The 21,551-nt window shown below is 48.9% G+C and overlaps 1 protein-coding gene across 4 annotated transcripts in view; it reads right to left on the bottom strand.

The window, feature by feature from the left end:
* Positions 1 to 3,939: 3,939 nt before the first annotated feature.
* The window catches only part of HAO2 (hydroxyacid oxidase 2), a 133,382-nt gene continuing 115,770 nt past the window's right edge, over positions 3,940 to 21,551 (bottom strand). For all 4 annotated transcript variants that reach the window (XM_081121489.1, XM_081121492.1, XM_081121490.1 and 1 more), the window contains 7 exons: positions 15,624 to 15,762; positions 13,823 to 13,974; positions 11,909 to 12,192; positions 10,521 to 10,730; positions 9,114 to 9,272; positions 8,730 to 8,799; positions 3,940 to 4,977 (listed from right to left, as the gene is read on the bottom strand). In XM_081121489.1, coding sequence (XP_080977615.1) covers positions 4,922 to 4,977; positions 8,730 to 8,799; positions 9,114 to 9,272; positions 10,521 to 10,730; positions 11,909 to 12,192; positions 13,823 to 13,974; positions 15,624 to 15,754 — 1,062 coding nt within the window. In that variant the 5' untranslated portion in view covers positions 15,755 to 15,762 and the 3' untranslated portion in view covers positions 3,940 to 4,921. The remainder of the gene's footprint in view (positions 4,978 to 8,729; positions 8,800 to 9,113; positions 9,273 to 10,520; positions 10,731 to 11,908; positions 12,193 to 13,822; positions 13,975 to 15,623; positions 15,763 to 21,551) is intronic.

Genomic DNA, 21,551 nt, shown 5'->3' on the forward strand with positions numbered 1-21,551 from the left:
TCTGATAAAGTTCCATTTTTCAGTTTTTTTTCTTTAACCACTCGTATTTTTGTCTAACTCAAGGTTGTGAGGATGTTCACCTATGTTGTTTGCTAAGAGGTGTGTAGTTTTAGCCCTTACGTTTAGGTCTATGATCCATTTTGTGGGAAATTTTGTACGTGGTGTGAGCTAATGGTCTAAGTTCGTATGGTCAATTGATTTTGACAGATGTGTCAAGTAAATCCAATGGGAGAAGAGGCTTGTCTTTTAAACAAATGGTGCCGGACATCTGGATTGTCTCCATGCTCAGGGAAGGTCAGGCCATGGCATGGAGGGTGGGGCCCGTCTGAGCCACCACCAGTTGACATCAGAGTTTGGGAAGAATTCCTCAGTATGACACAGCATGGGTTACACAATGTGAGGTGTTAGGAAAATGCAAAGGCTGAGGAGCAGAAGGCACAGTTTCCTCTCCTTCCGTCCTACACTGATGCACGAGTGGCCAGGCAAGGCTGGGCCCACCATGCAGGTGTGCGTTCCAGTGTGGGGACGTGCCTCTGCTTTTGCATCATGTGGTAGGTAGTTAGGCAGGAGCCGAGCAAGAACGATGACCCCACAGAAGGTCACCAGGGTGCAGAGCTCTGGGTGCCTAGCAAAGGACAATTGTTGGGTGGGACCTAGCCTCCAGGGTGACCTTTCTTCCCCTAGCATAGCCCTGGTCAGGTGGTTTGGATTCCTCCCTAGAGATAACATCTACGCCTCGGTTGTATTTCAGCTTCAGCCCCAGAAAAGCAGCAAAACCTGACAAGTAACCTCAGGCCCAGCTGCAGCCGATAATGACCCCCTGCCCTGGCGCTGACCAATCAATCCCTAGAGACCTAGGCCCTGAAAGGACACACCTGGAAAGCTGCTGAATATTCTACTGAGATCTTCCCCTGGGACTGCCCCTAAAATATCCACCCTTAAAATGCTTAGGACCAAAGACCCAGCACACTTTCCCTCCTGGGAGCACGCTCATGCTTTTTCCCTTCCCTCTCCCCATCCTCCCAGGCAAGTAACCATTACCTTCCTCACTCCCAAGCTCCAAGGGCCCTTCCTTTGCCTCTATAACTTGTTTCCTCAGCCCATTTCTTCTAGGAATTATTTCTTCTACCTCTGTGATTTTATTTATTTATTTTTATTTTTTTCAAATATATCTTTGTTGATTTCAGAGATGAAGGGAGAGGGAGAGAGAGAGAGAAACATCAATGATAAGAGAGTCATGGATTGGCTGCCTCCTGCACACCCCTGGCTGGGGATTGAGCCTACAACCCGGGCATGTGCCCTGACGGGGAATTGAACAGCAATCACCTGGATCCTAGGTCGATGCTCAATTGCTGAGCCACGCTGGGCCGGGCTGTGATTTTCTAAATAAACTTTCTCTTATAGTTTGAGTCTTGGCTCTGAATTCTTTTCTAGCCAGAACTCAAGTATGGAGGTTGCTGAACCCAGGTCCGGTCTGACCCCACTGGTCTAACACTTGGTGCGGCTCCCACGGCCTACAACACATCCATAGAGAAGATCATATATGGGGTCACCCCGTCCTCACAGCGGTCCAGCAGAGCAACCATGCCATCTAGATTCATGTTTCCACCAAGAGAGAGCTGGTAGTGTTTGAAATGATCAAGGATGTGCTTGATTTGTTCTGCAGCCCCGGTCATGAGAGGCTTCACTCATTCTGGTCTCTGTTCTTCCAGTTTCCCTTTGATTGATTTCATGGAATGTCGATGTACTTCTTGTAGGCTTCTTTTGTGAAGCTGGTTTTCTGGAAAGGATGGTTCCTGACAGTATCACACCAGCGATGTTCGTGCTTTTGGTTCCTTCGCCCTCGGGCCTTCAGCGGAGGCATTTCCACCATCTTCCCCTACGGACCATCTTCCTTTCCATCTCCAGGTATAGTTCATCTGTGTCTCCAGAATCTTGTCGATATCGGGGAACATCCCATCATCTTATCAAATATATATTTTGTAATTACATTCTTCCAGTGTGTGACTTCTTTCTCATTCTCCTGACACTGTCTTTCTCAGAGCAGAAGTTTTTAATTTTAATAAAGTCCACCGTATTATTTCTTTCATGGATGGTGCCTTTGGTGATGTATCTTAAAATCATTGCCGTACCCAAGCTCACCAAGATTTTTCTCCTAGGTTATGCTCTAAGAGCTTTTTCAGTTTTGCATTTTACATTTAGGTCTATGATCCACTTTGAGTTCGTTTTTTTGTGAAGATGTAAGGTAGTGTCTAGATGCTTTTTTACTTTTTGCATGTGGATGTCTATTTGTTGAAAAGACTGTCTTTTTTTCCATTGTATTGCCTTTGCCTCTTTGTCAAAGACCAGTTGACTATACATGGGTCTATATCTAGGTTCTCTGTTCTGTTCCATGGACCTGTTTATCTGTCCTTTCACCAGTACCCCACTGTCTTGATTAGTGTTGCTTTACAGTAAGTCTCGAAGTTGGGTAGTGTCATTGCTGTGCCTGTTCTCCTTCAATATCTTGGCTATTCTGAGTCTTGCACCTCTCCACATAAACGTCAGAATCAGTTTGTCAGTATCCACAGAATAGCTTGCTGGGATTTTGATTGGGATGCATTGAATCTATAGATCACGCTGCGAAGAACTGACATCCTGACATAGTACATCTTCCTATCCATGATCATGGAATATCTCTCCACTTGCTTAGCTCCTCTTTGATTTCTTTAATCAGAGTTTTTCTCACATAGGTCTTGTATACATTTTGTTAGGTTTATGCCTAAGTATTTCCTCTTCTTGGGTGATAGGGTAATTGGTATTGTGTTTGTAAATCCAAATTTCACTTGTTGATTACTGGTGTATTGGAAAGCAATGGACTTCTGTACGTTAACCTTGTACCTGGCAGTTTATAGTTCTTAATCACCTTCACCTTTTTTTGTTAGAGAAGGTAGATAGAAAGATATGAGCTGGGAGAGGCTGGGAGAGGCAGCTGGGGCTCGGAGGAAGTAAATGTGCGACAGGCTGGGCCACGTGGAGCCTGCAGCAATTCATCAGTTACAGCTCAGCTTCCCTACCTTGGTGTAGCTTTCATGGAGGTTCTCGTTCACAGGTTTCTGCTCAGATAAGTTGTGATTCTCTGAACCTGCCTGTCTCTCTAATTGGGGGGGCAGTGATTTGCCCTGTGACCTCACTTTTCTGCAGGATTGAGAGAAGTTAATTTTTCAGTCTGTTCAGCTTGTTGTTAGGTTGGAGTGGAGACCTCTAAGCTCCTCACATCCTGGATTGGGAAACAGAAGTCCCTCGTGTCATTTAATTTTCACGATGACAGTCCAAAGAGATTGGTATTGTTGTTTAATGGAGGAAGACAAAGATGTCTTTAGTCTTGCCAAACATCTCGAGGACAGTGACGCCAGAGTCTGAGTCCTGGCAGCCTGACCCTGGAGTGACTTCAAAGCTGATGCTCATTATCGGAAAAAAATGCTTATCTCTCAGATACCCGGCATTCTGTTCCATCTTTGAAAACTTTCCAGTGGAGATTTCTTCACCTTTTTACCATGAATTCTAATGTAGGACCTTTTCAGGGGCCAAGAAGTCCCTTCTGAGAACAGCCTTTGGCATGATCTTTATATCTTTGCTCATATTCCTTGGAATCTTGGATCTAGCCAAAGATAGGCTTTAACAGGTGAGACACAGGATTTGCTTCTACTTAAAAACACATACCTCTCTGGTTGTTGTATAGAGAACAGCCTGTAACAAGGAGCAAGAGAGAACGTGGGGAAAACAGTTTGAGGTTGCCTATTTAGGACATTGATTTCCATCTCTAGCTTTCTTGCTGTCTTCAAGTGTGAGATCTTACTTAGCTGGGTGCCCTGCTCTAGAAGTCTGTTTTAGCTCACTACTGGTCTGGGAGTTTTTTACTCTGCTAGGGCCTTCACTCATTTTTCCATCTCTCTTTTCATCCATTTATCTTCTGTCTGTCCATCCACCCACTCATTTACCCATCCACCCACCAATCTTCCCATCCATCTATCCATCGAGCCAGCCAGCCAGCCATCATCCACCCACCCATCCACCCACCCATCCATCCATCCATCCATCCATCCATCCATCCATCCATCCATCCCGCAAATAATGTACAATCTATTTGTGGAGTGAGACAGGCAAATAAATAAATATAACACATTGTAATAAGGGTTGTAATAGTGGAATACGCACAGTTCAGTTGGAAGCACCTAGCAAGTAGCCCGGGTAAGAACAGGTAACCTTTGAATGAGGTCTTCAAACATGAATAGGAATTTATCTAGCAGCAATAATATAAGCTACTCTTTCTTAAACTTCTCCAGGGTGCTAAACATTATGCTCTGAAGTTTACATACATCATCTCATTTAATCTTTCTCCCAACCGAGGGAGTTTGGTGATATAATCCCTATCTGATAGACAAAGACAAGAAAACAGAGATATTGCAAAACTTTCCCAAGTCCCCCAGCTGGTCTGTAGCTGTCCTGTCAACCCCTAATCCCTTGTCTGTGTGGCTCCAAAGCCTATGCTTTAAACTGTCTTATTTCCCTATCATCTACAGACAGGAGTATGATTTTTTTGTTGGGGGTATTTGGCACGGATAGCTCTTCGGTCCGGAATGCAGATGTCCACAGATGTTTCACAGAGATGTAGGGGGTACGGAAACATTTCACCTGCTAAGTGTTGAGATCATCAAGTGCCCTTTTCTCTCCGAGGGGCATTTCAGGTGGGGAGCAGCATGTGAGGAGCAGCGGGCAGGGGGGCCCGGCACACTGGAGGAGCATGAGGGTGGGGGCCCGATGCGCGGGGGTGAAGCCGTGGGGCTGCTGGAAGGGAAGGGCCTGGGCAGGAGGGCGTCACACACGCTCTGACTGTCTTCCTCTGCGGGCCACCTCGGCAGTCCCATCGCCAGCCCTTTCTTTACAGCCTGGAGAACCGGATCAGGTCCTGGTTGATCTCAGCAACGGACCGGCAGCCTAGAAGCACAATGCACTTGAAAAGCTCCTTTCTCCGAAGCCCCAGAAACCCACCCCATCCTGGGGGTGGATGGGCCGATGGGAACGAGCCCCGGCTTGACGCTGGTGCTCACCCTGAGGAAATATTATGTATCCAGACTGAATAATGTCATTCTGATTGCACTGGGGATTATTTCATCAATTATTTGTGCTTGGGACCTTTTTTTTTAAACTTTTTTAAAAAATTGATTTCAGAGAGATAGAAACATCAATGATGAGAGAGTCATTGATTGGCTGCCTCCTGCACGCCCCCTACTGGGGATCGAGCCCACTACCTGGGTATGTGCCCTGACCAGGAGTCAACCTGTGACCTCCTGGATCACAGGTCACCGCTCAACCGCTGAGCCACGCCGGCCGGGCGCTTGGGCCCTCTTTCGACAGCCGTGTCAAAATGGCATGGTAAAAAATGTAAAACAACATTTTGACATTTTAAAAGCAATTCATGTGTGCAGTAGATACCCTTGACCTTTATCTGGGTCCTGATAAGGCTGGCTCAGGGACGCAGGCCATATCTTCCAAGGAAGAAGTGACTCAGAGACAGCGTAGGAGATGGGGAATTTTACACAGCAACTGTCCTCTAAGGAGAAGCTCTGAAAAATGAACCCCTCTCCTGTAGGAAAGGGTCTTCATTAAAGTGCAGACTTAGGATGGTAGCTGAGATTAGGCACAGGGACTGAAGAGAGTAACTTCAGACAAGTGAAAAGAGGAGGGAGAGAGGAGCCGCATGACCCACGGGCTGGAGAACTGTGGGCTGAAGGAAGCAGCGAGACCCCCCTGGTGTTGAGAAGGCTGCTAGAATTTAATAACAGGATGTGTAATGTTTCCCTGGAAGTTCTTTCCACATCTCTGATGTATGCACCGTCACCTCCCAAAACATAACTTCAGCAAAATGCATTACTTGCAAAACTGTAACTCAAAAGAGGGTATTTTCCTAAGAATGGAGATAGAGGAAAGAGTTGAGTTTCATGCCTGGGATGATTGCAATGGACGGAAACAGCCGGCAGAAAGAACCCGTAAACTGAACTGATCCAGCAGAAGCAGGGGTTCGGAGCCACGGCACTCTCCCCAGAACTGGCAATGACCTTGGGAGCCTTGGGTTTCCACGGGGCAGAGAACAGAAGGACTTCAAAGCAGACAGACTTACTCAAGGAGCACAGAGATGTCAAAATAAAATCTCTGGCTATGTATTGTAGGGAAAATAATATTTAAACTGTGGACCAAAAAAAGGGGACAGGGTTTATGGAAAGTAACCTCACAGGGTGATCTGATTATAACTTCCCAACTGGGCAGATGTGGTGGGTAATCATACCCCAGCCATATAACCTTTTTAGTAAAAGGTTGACCTTTGCCTGAAGCAAGCCCTGCCCATTGTTTCTGTGCATCTAGGTTAATGCACCTTTGAGATGCCTCAACGCCTCTTTTCAGAAGCCAGCACCCTCCAGAGAGCAGGTAGTGTTATTAACTGTCCTGTAATCCATTCCCTGCCTTGCTTTCTCCCACCTTGAGGCATTGAAAGGACGCACCTCGTAATAGTCCCTTCTTAAGTCCCAATGTGGAAAAGCAGCTGCCCAACTGTCCTTTCTTGGACACACTTATCTCTGTTGAAAATTAAACTCTCTTGTGTCCAGGAGTACTCTCTGTTTGGCTCAAATTAATTTTTATAAAAAATTCTCTACAGCTTTGGATGTTCTTACGTCAACAAGGGATGGATGAAACCTTAGTGGGTTCTGTCCAGCCTTGTGTTGATACGATTTATACGTGGTCATTTTTGTTTTTCAAGACAAATCATCATTTTTAACCTTTTGATAAATATGAAGATTTCAGAAATTTGTCTCACAGTTGGAAAAACAATACTTTTAAACTTCCTTTGTTTTCAGCAATAGTATTCACAGAATTCTCCTCCCAGGGCTGTGATGTCACAGGGACGTAAGGGGGAAATACTACACATTTCCAGGGAAATTAGGAGTCAGAGGTCATACTGACTGTCACCTCCTGGGCGCTGACTCTGTGTCAGGTGTCACCGTGTGCTGTGCAGGGAAGGGCCAGGGAGTGACACAATCTCTGGGGCTTCACATCATGATTCTGTACTTTGCTGAGTTCCACCCAAAGCCCAGGCCTCCAACCTGAGATCCCCTCTCTCCAGAGATGAATTGGGGGGTTCTCTCTGGGGCAGCATCTCTTAAACAGAGGGATGGCCAGGGGTGCCCTTTCGGCTGGGTTTTCTGTTCTTCCTCCCTGAATCCTCTCCCCGACCCTCGTTTCATTGTGATGACTACTTTTTCTATACATTTAAAACAAGACATTCTTGTCGTGGGACAATTAGAAGAGAGTGGCGTACAGAAAGTCAGGCAGAAAAATGCTCGCAATCCTGTTCTTTCTTTCTCTTTTCCTGCCCTTTAAAAAAGGGTGTTCCACTCCGCCTCAGACCTAGAGTTTCTGGCCTCCGTTTACACTCAGTGGTAACTTAACTTCCAGGGGGGAAATGAAGCTTTGTGATTGTGAATTTCCCAATCGGGTCATTGTTAAAAGAAGCTCAGACATCATTGTCCAAGAACAGGGGAAACTATTTGGGGAGCAGGACAAGTTATCTCAACCTCCTGGGTCCACAGATGCCCACAGGTCTTCCCATCCCTCTCCCCATTGCCCCCCAACATGCTCCCTGTTCACATTTGTGCCCTCCCTTCCCTCATGGGAGAAGCTGGTGACACTGGCTCATTTAGAATTGATTCACTTAGAATTAGAACAATACAAACTAGAAACCCCAAACTAAATGCCCTTGAGAGGAAAGTTTCCATCATTAGCTGAGAACCACTGTTCTGCGGGATCACTGGCATTCCAGACTTTGCTAAAAACTTAGAAGTTTGTATGAGCCCCACTTCACAATAATTTCATTTCTGACTGAAATCCATGTAACTCTGAGACTCACGTCTGTCTGGCTGTCTGGCATCTGGGACGATGCTTCTCCCCCTTCTCTTCTCCTGACTGTCTCTCTCTCCCCAGTCCCTCCCTGCTTCCTCTTTGACATGATTTTCCGACTAGTCACAGCCCATGAATATTGCTTGGCTCAGCCTGGCCGGTGTGGCTCAGCGGTTGAGCATTGACCCATGAACCAGGAGGCCACGGTTCTGATTCCCGCTCAGGGCACATGCCCGGGTTGTGGGCTCGATCCCCCGTCGAGGGCGTGCAGGAGGCAGCGGATTGATGTTTCTCTCATAGATGTTTCTCTCTCTCCCTCCCTCTCCCTTTCTCTCTCCAAAATCAATAAAAACATTAGAAAACCAACAACAAGGACACTCAGAACCACATCCAGCGAGCATGATCTGAACAGTCTGGAGTCTCCTGGAGCCTCTTTCCCATACTGTGAAATCACATTTGCTTCTGTGCATCTTAATCATGGGACGGTGGTGCCCCCAATCTGGGCGAGGACCGGGAGTCCTGGAATTTGTCTTACAGAAGTAAGTCACAGATGCATTGCTTAAAACAGTAGAAGCTGAGAGGCGATCGAGATGTTCAATAGTAGGAGGTTTGTTATAGAAACTGTCCTTTCACGATTAAGATGTATCAAAGACGAATCTTTGTCTGGGACACTTCTGCCCTGCCGACTCTTCTGTCACCCCTGGGCTGGGAGAGGTGGCTAGAAGGAGGGGCCACCACTCCTGTTCTTCAGCCTCCCGCTCTCAGGTCCAAATCAGGATAAAACCGGACACACTCACCCGTGAGGGCCATGGAGGTGTGGAGCTCATCTTTCAAAATGTTCAAGACTTCCCCGACGCCATGCTCACCCTGGGGGGGGGGGGGGACAGGCATGAAGGAACATTGCGACCGTGAGCCGAGTATAAATTTTAGGTGTGCTCAGCGACGTGGTGAGGAGCACAAAGGTATCTGGGAAACAAAGAAACACCAAGAGCAAAGAAGGGGGGAGCTCTTGCAAATCTGCAACACGCCAGAGGGAGCATGGAGATGAGGGCCAGTGTGTCCGTCCTTCAGGAATCTGTGGCACCTCGAAAAACGGTTACGCCTGGGGGCTAAACCACAGAAAAGCATGGGAAGGAATGAGAAACGCGGTACCTCCCGGCTGCTTTTCACTCTGGTCTCACCTTGCAGGCGAGACCCCACAGGATTGGCCTCCCCAGGAAGACGCACTTTGCCCCAAGGGCCAGAGCCTTCAGCACGTCATTGCCCGACCGGACCCCACCGTCCAGGTACACTTCCAGCTTCCCCTTCACAGCAGCCACCACTTCGGGCAAGGCATCGATCTGAAAGGAGAGCGGAGCGAGCGGCCTGAGGGTTTCTGGTTTGACTCCCAGGGTGTCATGGGACAGCTGTGCCCCTTGACCTGGGCCAGGGCTGGGAAGTCTGAGCTGGTAGCTTTTGTACAGGGTGACCCCCAAAATGTATACACATTTTAACAGCTGATAGCTCAACTGATGTTTCTTTCTTTTCAGATTTAACCCATTGGAATTAATAATGTATACTAAGTGTGTATACATTTTGGGGGACACCCTGTATTTCCTGCAAGTTGTGTTACAGAAGTAATTGGGAATGTGCTCAAGTTTTAAGGGTGGCCACTGAGGCATTATTTAAAATAGCAGAAACTGAGAAGCAACCCAGATGTTCAGTGATAGGAGGCTTGTTGTACAAGTTTTCCTTTCATGGTTAGGAAGTAAAAATGGCCAGTTATAAAAGTAGTTACAGGAATGTAGAGTACAGCATGGGGAATATAGTCAATAATATTGTAATAACTATGTTTGGTGTCAGGTGGGTACTAAATTTTTCAGGCAGTCACTCCGTAGGGTACATAAATGTCTTATCACTATGCTGTACACCTGAAATAATATAATATTGTACCACCTAAAGGTTCTTTCCCTCTCTCCTCTTCATTTTCTTTCCCCGAGCTCCATCTCTAACGGACATAAATTCACATTACGGGGAAAATTACAGGGTGTCATACACTTTTAGCAAAAGGATTCATAGGACATTTTTAAGTTGTATTGTGAAAGACGGCTGTTTGTCAGCTGAAGTGATACCCTGTTCCTTCTGGGTTGTGTCATCTGAGAAAATACGAGGTTACAATCCGTGCGGAGAGGCGACCTTGCAACGGAACGCGTTCTTCCTCGAGGAGGCAGGAGGCCCCAGGGCTTGTGAAACGTCTCTAGTATCAAACGCGCCGTATTACGTCCTAACTGTGTGACCTTCAGCTGGAGAAGTTACTTAACATCTGCTAGCGCCAGCATCCCCGTCTGTACCTGTAACGCGGGGCTGACAGGGCCCGTCTGGCGGGACTGCTGTGAGATTTAGAGACGATGTGGGTGAAGCGTGTGAAAATAGCCTGGTGCGCACGAGGCTATCATTAACACTGCAAAGCCCTTAAAACTGACACTCACACACCAACAAATATGGTAAGAGAGGGCGCAGTGTGCGCCAAACTGCACTGAGGACCTTGCCCTAGACCCCCCCCCCCGCTGGCGAAACCCCCCCCCCCCCCCCCCCCGAGGTCTGCGTACAGAAGCAGGGACGTCATCCAACTGCCTCCCGCCGTGGTTGGAGACCATGATGCCCTGGACCTTGTGCTTCACAGCTAACTCCGCGTCCTCCTTGGTCAAGATCCCTTTAAGAATGATGGGCAGCCGCGTTACGCCCCGAAGCCAGGAGAGGTCTTCCCAGCAGAAGGATGAGTCGATGGGCGACATCTGCAGATAGGGCGTCGCGTTTCTCTGGGGGGGAACCAAAGGCAGCCTTAGTCTTGAGCTCCTTCCAGGCGGCCTGACCCATCCCGAAGAAGAGGCACGCCTGGAGAGCCACTGGATGGCAAGCGAAAGGAAGCATTGATGAGTTTGGAAAGAGCAGCTACGAAAACCAACCCCACTTCTGGCTCCTTTTCTTTACGAAAATAATTTTATTCTTCCGTCGCTTGTTCGTTAACCATTCACCGCTCCCCTGTTCCATCCTTATGCCAAGATCTGGGGACACAAACACGGCTAAGACACAGTCCTTATGTTAAAAGGACTCAGAGTTTAGTGAGATGGATAAGCAAAAGCATTTATAGGCCAATGTAATGTGCTCCAGTTGAGACATACACAGGATAGTAACAACGAAGCAATACTTCAATAATCCTAAGTCAGATATTATGCAATATTGACCCTTGGCTGACCATGGGCACCAAGTATCCATAAATTCCTGGAATCTGACATAAGGATTCCTGAAAACCTCAAGGCCCAGTTGTGTATGACTTACTGAGTAGAACTGTCAGCTGGATATCACAGCTGCCCACTGACTGAAAAGTCTGGTGTCACTATCTCTACTGCAGCCAGGGAACTGCAAGTTTACCACGACTTTCTCTCTGGGGCACTCCACCCATCTGACTGTAGGATTTCAATGGGCAAAGTGCCCTTTGCCATCACCTAGTTCAGAGATTCCAAACAAATACGTGGTTGCACCCCGGTGGTCCCTGGATGAGGTCCAGGTGTGCGGAGAGATTGACCCCTCATTTCTCAGGGCAGCAGGGTGGGGCCTGGGCTGGTCACCTTGACTGTGAGCATCCCTGTCAGGGGGTCAGTTTAGCTAAGCGTGCCGTCCAAGATGATTGTAGAAAATGTTGGAAGAACTCGTTTATTGTACTCTCTCATCCATGCAAAATCCTTTCTATAGCTTTCTCAGCACTGAGCCCTGGCCAGAACACTTCTGGTGACAGATGGGACAGCTCCAGGAGTGGGAACATTTTGACTGGAAGCTCTGGGAAGCAGGAGCCAGGTCTGACTGTGAACGGCTGCATCGTCAGTGCCTGGCACAGGGGGGGCGCTCAGTGAATTCTTGTGGGAAGAAAGAAGGGAGGAACCAAGGAAGGGCATTTGCTTCTATAATGGCTGCCCACTGGACCTCGTGTCTCTCCTACCTCCTTAGGTGACCGAAGATCCTTCAGCAGTAAGTTCGTCTTCAGGTTCAGTTGGTTTCGGATGTCATGTCGCCTGTTGCCGAGTTTGGGTACATCCACGGTGATTACCAGAGCCCTGAAACCCAAGGCTTCTACCCTCTGGACCAGCTGTTTGTTTAGCTCCCGATCTGGTTGCACATAGAGTTGGAACCACCGGAAGCCTCTGGGGGCAGCGGCGACGATGTCTTCAAGGGTACAGCTCGCATACGTGCTGGTGACGTAGCAGACGCCGGCCGCTTGGGCAGCTGCAGAGCAAAGGACACAGATGAGGACGGAGAAGCCCTGGGAGTCTGCGCTGCCCTGGCCAGCTTGACCTGGGAGTGAAGATAAGGCTCGACTTGCTTCTGCCTCCCTGGGGGGCAGGGATCGATCGGACTGGGAGGCCTGAAGCCGCCTGGGTCCCCCGTGTGGCCCATCTCCTAAACCCTCTGCTCCATATGGAAGTACTTCCAGCCAGAAAGGCCATGTAGGGCCCCAGCCTGTGTTGGGCACATTGCAGCTTTCAGACAGGAAAAGGGGCTTCTCCTGAACTTGTTCCTGAAGCAAAAGGGAATTCGAGGGACAAAGGATGAGGCAATGCAATTCCCGTGGAGAAGGCCGAGGTCTGTGGTGGAAAAAGCACGATGTCAGAGCTTAGAAGAATGTTGTTTCTGCCCCTTCTTGGCTGTGTGATCTTGAATCTCGCTTTCCTTATCGTAAAGTGGGGAAAATACCTCTTACCGGGTTGTTGGGAGATTAACTAAGATACTAGATATGGAGCATTTTTTAAATTACAAAGTGATACGCTGTACAAATGCCAGTGACAGTGACGTTGATGATGACGGTGGTGGCAGTGGTGTTGACATTGCCGCTGCATTGGATATTTCTCCTTTCCTACTCTATGCATTGTCAGTGGGATTCTCCAACAGGTTAATATCACTACCATCCTACAGCCCGTGGGCAGAGGATTTGGCCTAATCAAACATTAATATTTTTAATTCCCAACATCAACAGGAGATGCCCCGTTCTCTAGCTCTACATCCAAATCAACACAACACACTCAACCACTGAGATTTAGCAAAGTGGCCACATTCATAAAGGGTGTTCACATTTCGACCTTGCCAGGCTTGGTTTCTAAACCAAACGATGTCACTTTCAGCTCTAGGATCCCTGGATTCATCGCTTTCTTCCTATAGCCTGAAGTCAAAGAAGAAGACCCCCAAGGAAACTTGCTGAAAACAGACTAAGCCTAGAGGGAAGCTTCCAAAGGAGCCGCAAGACTATCTGTAACCCTGCTGTGCCCCTTCCCTTTCCTTCCCCTTATTATTTTTGGTGGGGTGAGGGTGGGGGTACAGAAAGAGGGCGTCTAGGAAGGGGGCATAACCCAGTAAGAAACCATCAAATAAGATGATAAAGTCAATCGAGCAAAAGCGAGTTGGAACATTTGGACACAACACCTGCCAGGGCCTTGTGTTAGGACCTAATGTCCTGACGCTCTTCTCATCCTAAACTCACTCACCACTCAGCCCCGTGAGGGGTCAGAGAGAGTCCCACCCCCAGGACCACGTGGAGCATCCTTGCCCCCCAGACAGTGGGAGTCAGCGGGGCCAGCGCCCCCTTCTGGGAGATGGCTTGGAGGGATTTTGCACCCTCCTGTTTATCAGCAGCCTCTCTACCCTCCTATCCACTCTTTATTGTGGAAAACAGGTATTTTTCTCAGTCTTAGGGAAGTGTTAGGTGAACAAGCGTGAAGCAGTCCTTTTCCCACCCTCCTCGATTCCAACCATTTGCCTTCCCTAAGCCTCTCCAGGGAACCCTGGAGCTGCCGCCCCGCTGGAAGGATGCCTCCTGCGCACAGCAGGGCCCCGGGAGGGAGCCCGCGGGGGCTGCTCCCACCTCTGGCTGTGCTCATCTCCCCGTCAGGCCAGGCGAGGCAGTGGAAGCCTGTCGGTGAGATGCAAACGGGGGCACTGATCTCCTCCCCTTGGATGGTGGTTCGGGTGTCCACCTGCGACACATCTCTCAGGTACCGGGGCCGGAGGCGGATTCTGCGCTGGACAACAAAGAGATTTCCAATCGGTGGCGTTACTCTCCAGCACCCAGGGGAGGTGCTGCCTGCCGCCGGGGCCTCCAGGTTCCTGGTGGAGGTGGAGACCAGACTAGGTCCCCAGAGACCTCTGGCGAGGGTCCCTTGGCTGGCAGCTAAACAGGCAGCATAGGCCGCTGGAGGCCCCTCTCCTCCAGGAAGCCTCTCCCAACCCCATTCCACACGCACCCGCCTTCTGTGCCCTCCCACCGCCCACGTGGTCCCCACCGGCCCCAGCCTCGCTCCCTCGGAGGTCTGCGTCTCTGAGCTGGGCTGCCCTGACCAGACTCTCAGTGTTGGGACGCTCCCGCCAATTTATCAGAACAAGGACCAGAAGGGAAGGAGTGCGATGCAGAGTCCCGGCTCTTCCCTATGGGGCTAGATCAATTCTCTGAAGGAGGGGACAAGGCCCAGGGGCTGAGCATGACGGTCCTTTCGCTAGAGGCTGATTCATTTGAAGATCTGACTTAAATAAGGCTTTAGGAGAAGGTAAGGACATTTACCAATGACAAATGTATAAAACATTTTAAACCCAATAGACAGTTTGCCTGAGGGTCCAAAATTGCTTGTCTTTCACAAAATATTATTGTTCTTGTGCACAAATTTAGAGAGATTTTTCTGGAAATACTGACTGTGCAAACTTGGTCAGATAGGCTCAGGTCCTTCATGCCTGAAATGCAGGAACAACCCAAATTTCTTAAGAGTCTTGTGAAGACAGAATAAAATAAAGCAATTAAAGTGCTGAGTACAGAGCTAAACAATTACAAAAACACAGAACAAAGTGTTTGCCTGTATCCCGACCTCTCTGTGACAGAGGTCAGCAGACTTTCTGTAAGAGGCCTGATCGTCAACATTTCTAGGCTCCATGAACTGTATAGTTTTTGTCACAATGACTCAGCTCTGCTGCTGTAACGTAAAAGCACCATAGGTAACAGGTAAATGACTGCGCACAGCTGTGTTCTAATAAAACTTTGCCTACAGACACCGAAATTTAAATGTCATGTAATATTTGCGTGTCACAAATTATTTTTCTTCTTTTGATTCTTTCCAATAATTCTATGAGGAAATAAACCATCCTTGGCTTGTTCACCATCCAAAATATGGCGGTGGGTCTGACTTGGCCTGTGGGCTGCTGTTTGCTGATTTATGCTCAGCCCCCTGCTGCTCTGGTCCAACCTTCTGCCTTGAATCAACCTTCCTACGTCACCAAGACTCCTTGGGTCTCCATGTCCCCTCCCACCCCGAGTCCCCTCCTTTCATACATTCTCTCCTCTAAGCCAGGCTTCTCCTCCCTGCCCAGGGGGACTGGCAACCTTTGGACCCCTGTCCTGTTTTCTCAGGTGACGAAGTTGCTGAAATGCAGAGGGAGGGGGACTTATTTGTGCTAGATCTGCAGAGGCACTAAGATAAATTCTCTCTCCAGCCATCCTCTCCCCAGCCACCTGTGCCCCCAACCCCAAAACACCCAAACCCAAAAGGACAACACAAAAGCCATTGTTATGTCCGAGGCCTCTGTGTTGTTTGTGGGCAGAAACCAGGCCTGCTCCCCTCCAAGGAGCTCTGAGCCAGCGCCCCTGAGTTGAACCACAGAAAGGATACAGAAGACCAGACTTTTTAAACGCCGCGACGTTGTCCTCCAGGGTGAAGCCTTCCCCAGCTCCACCTTCGATATAATCCCAAGTGGACTTGGACAGACGCTCCCGCGCATGGGCCTCAAAGTCTGCCAGACACACCATGGACATTTCTGGACCTTCAGAGGGAAAACCAAAAGCAGACCACCAAGCCCAGTAAGAATATTTCAGAGGGAGAGGAGATGGTGGAGGGAGCTACAGCTCGAAGCTGTTTGGATTCATCAACCTCATGTTCTTTTTTATTTTTTGTTAGTTTGTTTATTTATTTATTTAAGTCCTCACCTGAGGATTTTAAAAAGCTGAACTTTTTTTTTTTTAATTTTTAAAAATTCCTTGGCTGGGTTGCTCATCTTGAGACCAAGAAGACAACATATCGCCTCCGTGTGTTCCCATCCCCACTCTGAACCTGCAGACCTGGAGCCTGGTACTTCTGGAAGTGGAAGGAGGGCAGGGTTTGGGGTGACTCCCTCCCGGAGGAGGGGCGAGAGCAGTGGGACAGAGGCGCAGAGATGCTGAGGCTCGGGTGGCAGTGAGTCACAGCGTCTAGAGCTCCTGCACCAGAGGGTTCCACCAGGAAGGGTGATAAACCTGTAGGTCAGAGCTCTGAGCATCTTCCAGCCGTTGGCAGTGGCATTAAAATGAGCCAAAGGCTGTGCGTAGAAACCGAACGACTGACATCATTGAGGGAGGGGGGTGAGCCCCAGGAACTAGGGCTCCAAACTCAAATGGGGCAGCCCCTGCAATGGACGAGGGGGCCATGGAGGCCAGATGAAATGTGGGGTGCTGGGAGTCTTGGTGGGGGTAGGGATAGGGCAGACCTGGCCTGAGGGCATCCGGGGGGGGGGGTGTCACAATCTAGTCAAGTCAAAGAGAGAAGTAGCCCCAGACACCTACCTACGCAGGGCGCTAAGCAGAAAGATGGTACGTGGCAGACAGAAACCAGAGCCCTGGGATACGCGGTGGGCCCCGGATGCAGGCGACAGGGAGGAACAGGGAGCACAGCCACAGAGCTTTCTGCGTGGGTGGCCAGGGAGCTGTTGAGGCGCTGAGCTGAGTTTGACAAAGTTCAACAACCATGTCTAATTTATCTCCTTCCCGCCCAACCAAACCCTTCAGGGCTCGGTAAGTTGAGTCGGATGAATTCATCACTGAGTTCACCCAACTGCACTGCGACTGCTTATTTCCAACTCTGTGCGCAAAAAGAGCTAACGCAGCAGCCTGAGGGCGCTGCCCGGGGAAAGGCCTGCTTGCAAGGCCGGACCGGGGCTGGGGGCTGGGAACGTGGATCTCGGGAGGGTTCCTACGGTTCCCTGATGAGACCGGCTTGCTGTGTCTCGGCGGTCTGTGCAAACATATGCTTTATGCCGAGCAGCTGCTTCCCCTCGCAGAGGCTGGCATTTTGATACCTGCTAGACAGAGAGTGTCTATAGGACCAGCCCCAGCACCAAAAACACCTTGGCACCGAGTCTCTAAAATGAACTTCCCTGGCAGCCAACGATTCACAGGTGTCGCCACCACTCTCTGCTGCAGGAATCAAGCGCATCCGAGTAACTCCACTGGGAGGGCCCTGGTGGGGCTCACACCGAGCTCCCTGCAGTCCGCCCCAGGGGCCTCTTCTCTGCTGGTTTTGCGGTGCCTCCTTCACTGTAGTGAATCACAGACTCCACTACCTGCCGTCTTCTTAGTGAATCGCTGAACCTGGGACCCCCAACACACTCTCTCCGCAGGTGTTAGGATGGTATGCGACGCCGAGTGGCTGTCTAGCAACGTTCATTGCTTGAGTTTAACGTGCGCCTGTCTGTCATCTCTCTGCCTTGTAGGAGAATTCTCTACCCCATTTCAACTGTGGGTGAAAGAAGGGTTCTGTGGAAAGTAACTTCACGGGTGATCTGATGATAAATTCCTGACTGGGCAGGTCATGGTGGGTAGTCACACCCCAGGCTTATCTTTGCCTTAAGCCAGCCCTGCCCATTGTTTCTGTACATCTGGATCAATGCACCATTGAAATGTCCCTTTTTAACACCCCCCCCCCCCCCCCCCGTTTTTAAGGCACGAACCACCCTTTCAGATCATATCTTCTAAGAGGTAACCACCCCCAAGAGAGCAAATAAGCTTAACTATCCTGTTATCCAATCCCCGCCTTGTTTTCTCCCACCTCCGTGTGATCTTCCCTGCCTTCCCTCCTTAATTTCAAATGCATAAAAGAAACTGCACAACTGTTATTTTCTGGAGCACTTGAAACCTTGCTCCCTGGCATATGTGGTCAGTTTGGCTCAGATAAACTCTTATAAAAATTTTCTGCAGGTCTGGGCATTTCTCAGCTCCCAAAATCTCAACAAATCCCTGCATTACACATGCACAGAAGTGCTCTTCTGCAGATTTCTAGCATAGAAACTCAACGACGCTGTGTCTAATCCAAGGAAAAAATGGCTCAGCCTCACTCAGCATTACTCTCCTGGAATCATGTGAATTATATCATCTGAACCCTGCTTGGAAATGAATGACCCAGCCTCTTTATATATGTGCACCGAACACCATTCATCACACATCTACCTACTAGTTGCTTTTCTACCTACTATTTCCTTTCGAGCCACTTCCCTATGAAGTAGACAGAAAGTATTAGTCTCTATTTTTTTTTTTGCATTTGAAGAAGACGAGGCAGTAAATGATTACAGAGGAAGGCCCAGAATCGTGTCTTCCGTGGCCTTTAAAGACAGACGTTCTCTAGTTGCAATTTCACGGTGCGCAGCCAAACAGTCGGTCCACATAAAGGACTTGTTATATCGCATTTAAGAGAATTTCCTAGGGTGAGAATATAGTTATGATGCATTTTTTTTTCTGTTCAAGGCTCGTGTGGAGCTTAGTCTAGTACTGAGCCCGTTGTTTTCATTAGAGGTCCACTGTAAGGCTGGTAGTTGGAGACACTGTCAACCTTGCTGTTCAAAGTGTTCCCTAAGGTTGGGAGGGAGCCTTAGCCCGATATTTTTTATGCATTCCAGTTTGACCCATACGAGACCTCCAGGCAGCAGATACTAAAGGGAGGACCAGGTTACCTAGAGGTTGGCTTGTATTCCCATTTTATTTGATCCGGGCTCGTTTCTCCTGTACCCCTCCTGCCCTAGAGGAGGGGACAGGAGAGCAGAGAGCAAAAGTCTCTTTCGCTCTGAGAACTTGCGCTCGCTTCAGCTCGATCAGTCTCGTTTGGCTTTTTGCCTCGCGGTGAACAGCGATGACGTACGACTAGCACGCTGGTGACAGGGAAGCTGACATCTGGGAGCAAGGACATTCAGCGGTATCCGGTGCTCGCAATCGGAGGTTCAGATCGTTTTCCTGACGGAGGAGAGAGGCAAGGACGCGGGCCGGGGCTGGGAGGAATGTCAAGGCAGGCCTTGCTTTCACAATATTGCCATTTAATCTAACGCAGTTAGAGAACAAGATATTTTCCTTGGAAGGTTTCAGGGACTCGTAGGGCTTGTCTGACTCATGTTGGTGTCATTTTAGGAATTCAGGGTATTTTCAGTCACCTGGGACTCCAACCATTATTTTAAGAGCATTCTTTCTATGGGAAAATGTGTGCTGAGTTCTAAACACAGGACTTCCGAGGGGAGTTTTGGGAGCAGTGACGGTGTGAATTGTGTGCTTTCTAGGGGGTGCGGGGGCCGTGCAGGGCATGCTGGGAGACGGGGGCCTGAATGCTCACAGGGTGTTTTGAAAGGTTGGGGATTTTCTTATTCTGCTGAGCAGTGGAATAATTTGATTACACAGAGAGCCCTGGAGACAGCAGGATGGCTCCTTAATAATAATGACAATGAAATGGCAACCATGGATCGAGTGCTTATGTGAGTTGTTTGATGTGCACTCATGTTTCAACCCTTATGATAACCCCCCAAACACAAATCTTATGCTCCAGACGAGAAACCTGCAGGTCAGAGGCGTTAAAGGACTTCGCCCACCTTCACACATTGAGCAACGTGTGAAGCCTGGCTCTTAAGCATCATGGAAAGAAGCAAACATGTGCAGCCAAGTGTGGCCTGTAGAGAGAGCCGGCATTTAAAAGGGGCAGCTTCGCCCCGTTCCCTCCACAAAACCATGACTCAATGAGAAAGCGTAGAGGTTTCATTGTTCAGCTGGTCATAAACAACGACCCATTTAAATCAGATGACGGGGCCCTGTTCCATGGCCTTCCATTTGATGATCATAATAACCCGGTGAGATAAAGGGCAATCAGAGAGTAGGTGTACCCGAGACCCATTTTATAGAGGAAATGAATTAAAGCCCGGAGAATCCAAGTGAATAATCTAAACTCACGCGATGAGAATGGCAAAGCCTGACCAGGAAGCCTCCTGACTTGTTTTGGGTGTATTTGAGCCAGTGTGGAGAATTAGTGGTACCTTAGGAGACGTTTAGGTCTCTGTTCTACGGGGTTGGAAGAGCTGCGTCAAGTGAGCTTGGTCAATTCCCACAAAATCGAGGCCATTGGGAAAGGTGTCCTGTGTGGGGGTCGCTGTCCCAGCCTCTTTGTTTGCTCAGAAGGGATGGAGGGCGCCAATCAGATGTTAGAAACAACACATGTTCAGAACAAACTGGACTCCGTTCTTTCACCGCTGACTTTGGGTCTCTAACGATGGCAGTCGTGGGTAGCAGGAGAGATGAGAAAGGGCAGAGCGGGTGGGGTGGAGAAAGGCAGCAGGGGAATGGAGCTCTGTCTGTCTTTCCCCTTTGTCCTGACACTTCCGACTGTGGCAATTACTCCAGATTGTACTTCTGAGTCCGTAAGGCAGAGCAGCTGAAAGAGTCCATGGAGTCACGAGGACAGGCTCTTCCAAACTTTGGGACTTGGCAGACATGGGCTCAGACCACAGCTCTGCTACCTGCTCACCATGGTTCCATGAACAAGTGACGTGTGAAAGAAGAATATTAACACCTGTCCCACAGGACCCTCGTGAGGATTAACCTACAGCCTATAGAGGGTTCCTAGGAAAGTGCCTCGGACAGAGTGGATCATCAATAAATGGCAGATCCATTGCATTTTTCCTCTTGCGTCTTTGACACATGCATTTTCATCTGAGGCCCTGGAGGTTGAAAGTTGCTTCCAGTGATTTGAATGATTCTTGGATAGTTTAGCTTTAACCCTGTGTCAGATTTCCTCAGTTTACCCAACAAGGTTTACTGAGCACACACAGTCACCAGGAAGGCAGAGGCATTTGCAGCCTATCATGTGCTTCCTGACATTTCCCAGCCGCTTCAAGATAAGCAGATTATATGATTAGTTCTGCTAACGAGCTAGGAGTGGACGTGACTTGTGTTAATTCTGGGCCAAGAATTTGGAGCTGATATGTGACCCTCACTCTTTCTTTTCTCCTGCGGCAGCAATCGGGAGGCCTTGTCCTCTAGGAGGCATAGCTATAGATAAAGGCAGCGTGGGGCCGAGTCACCATTTGGAAAGGAGTAGCCTGGAGATCAGCTGATTTTGTATGAGCGAGAAATAAAGATTTGTGTGTTAACCCACTAGGATGTCAGGGTTTAGTCTTTACTACAGTATAGCCAAGCCTACCCTGTCTAATATATCTAGGCATTGGACGTATGCCAATGAAAATCCTCTACAAGTTCGGCCATGCTTCTGTCCACAACACCAACACCACCCTGCCTGACTTGTCCACTGTTCTTGGGTAGTTCTCCAGAGCTTGGCCTGAAACGCTCTACATTGGAGGGAGCTGGTACCTAGTTCCAAAGGATCTTATTTCTCAAAGAGAAAGAGGGAGGGGAAGAGAGAGAGAGAGAGAGAGGGGGGTCGACTTGTTTCACTTATTTATGCATTCACTGGTTGATTCTTGTATGTGCTGGGGATTGAACCCTCAACCTTGGCATATCGGATGATACTCTGACCAACTGAGCTATACCCGGCCAG

Source organism: Miniopterus schreibersii (assembly GCF_964146895.1).
Source record: "Miniopterus schreibersii genome assembly, chromosome: 19".
Lineage (NCBI taxonomy): Eukaryota > Metazoa > Chordata > Mammalia > Chiroptera > Miniopteridae > Miniopterus > Miniopterus schreibersii.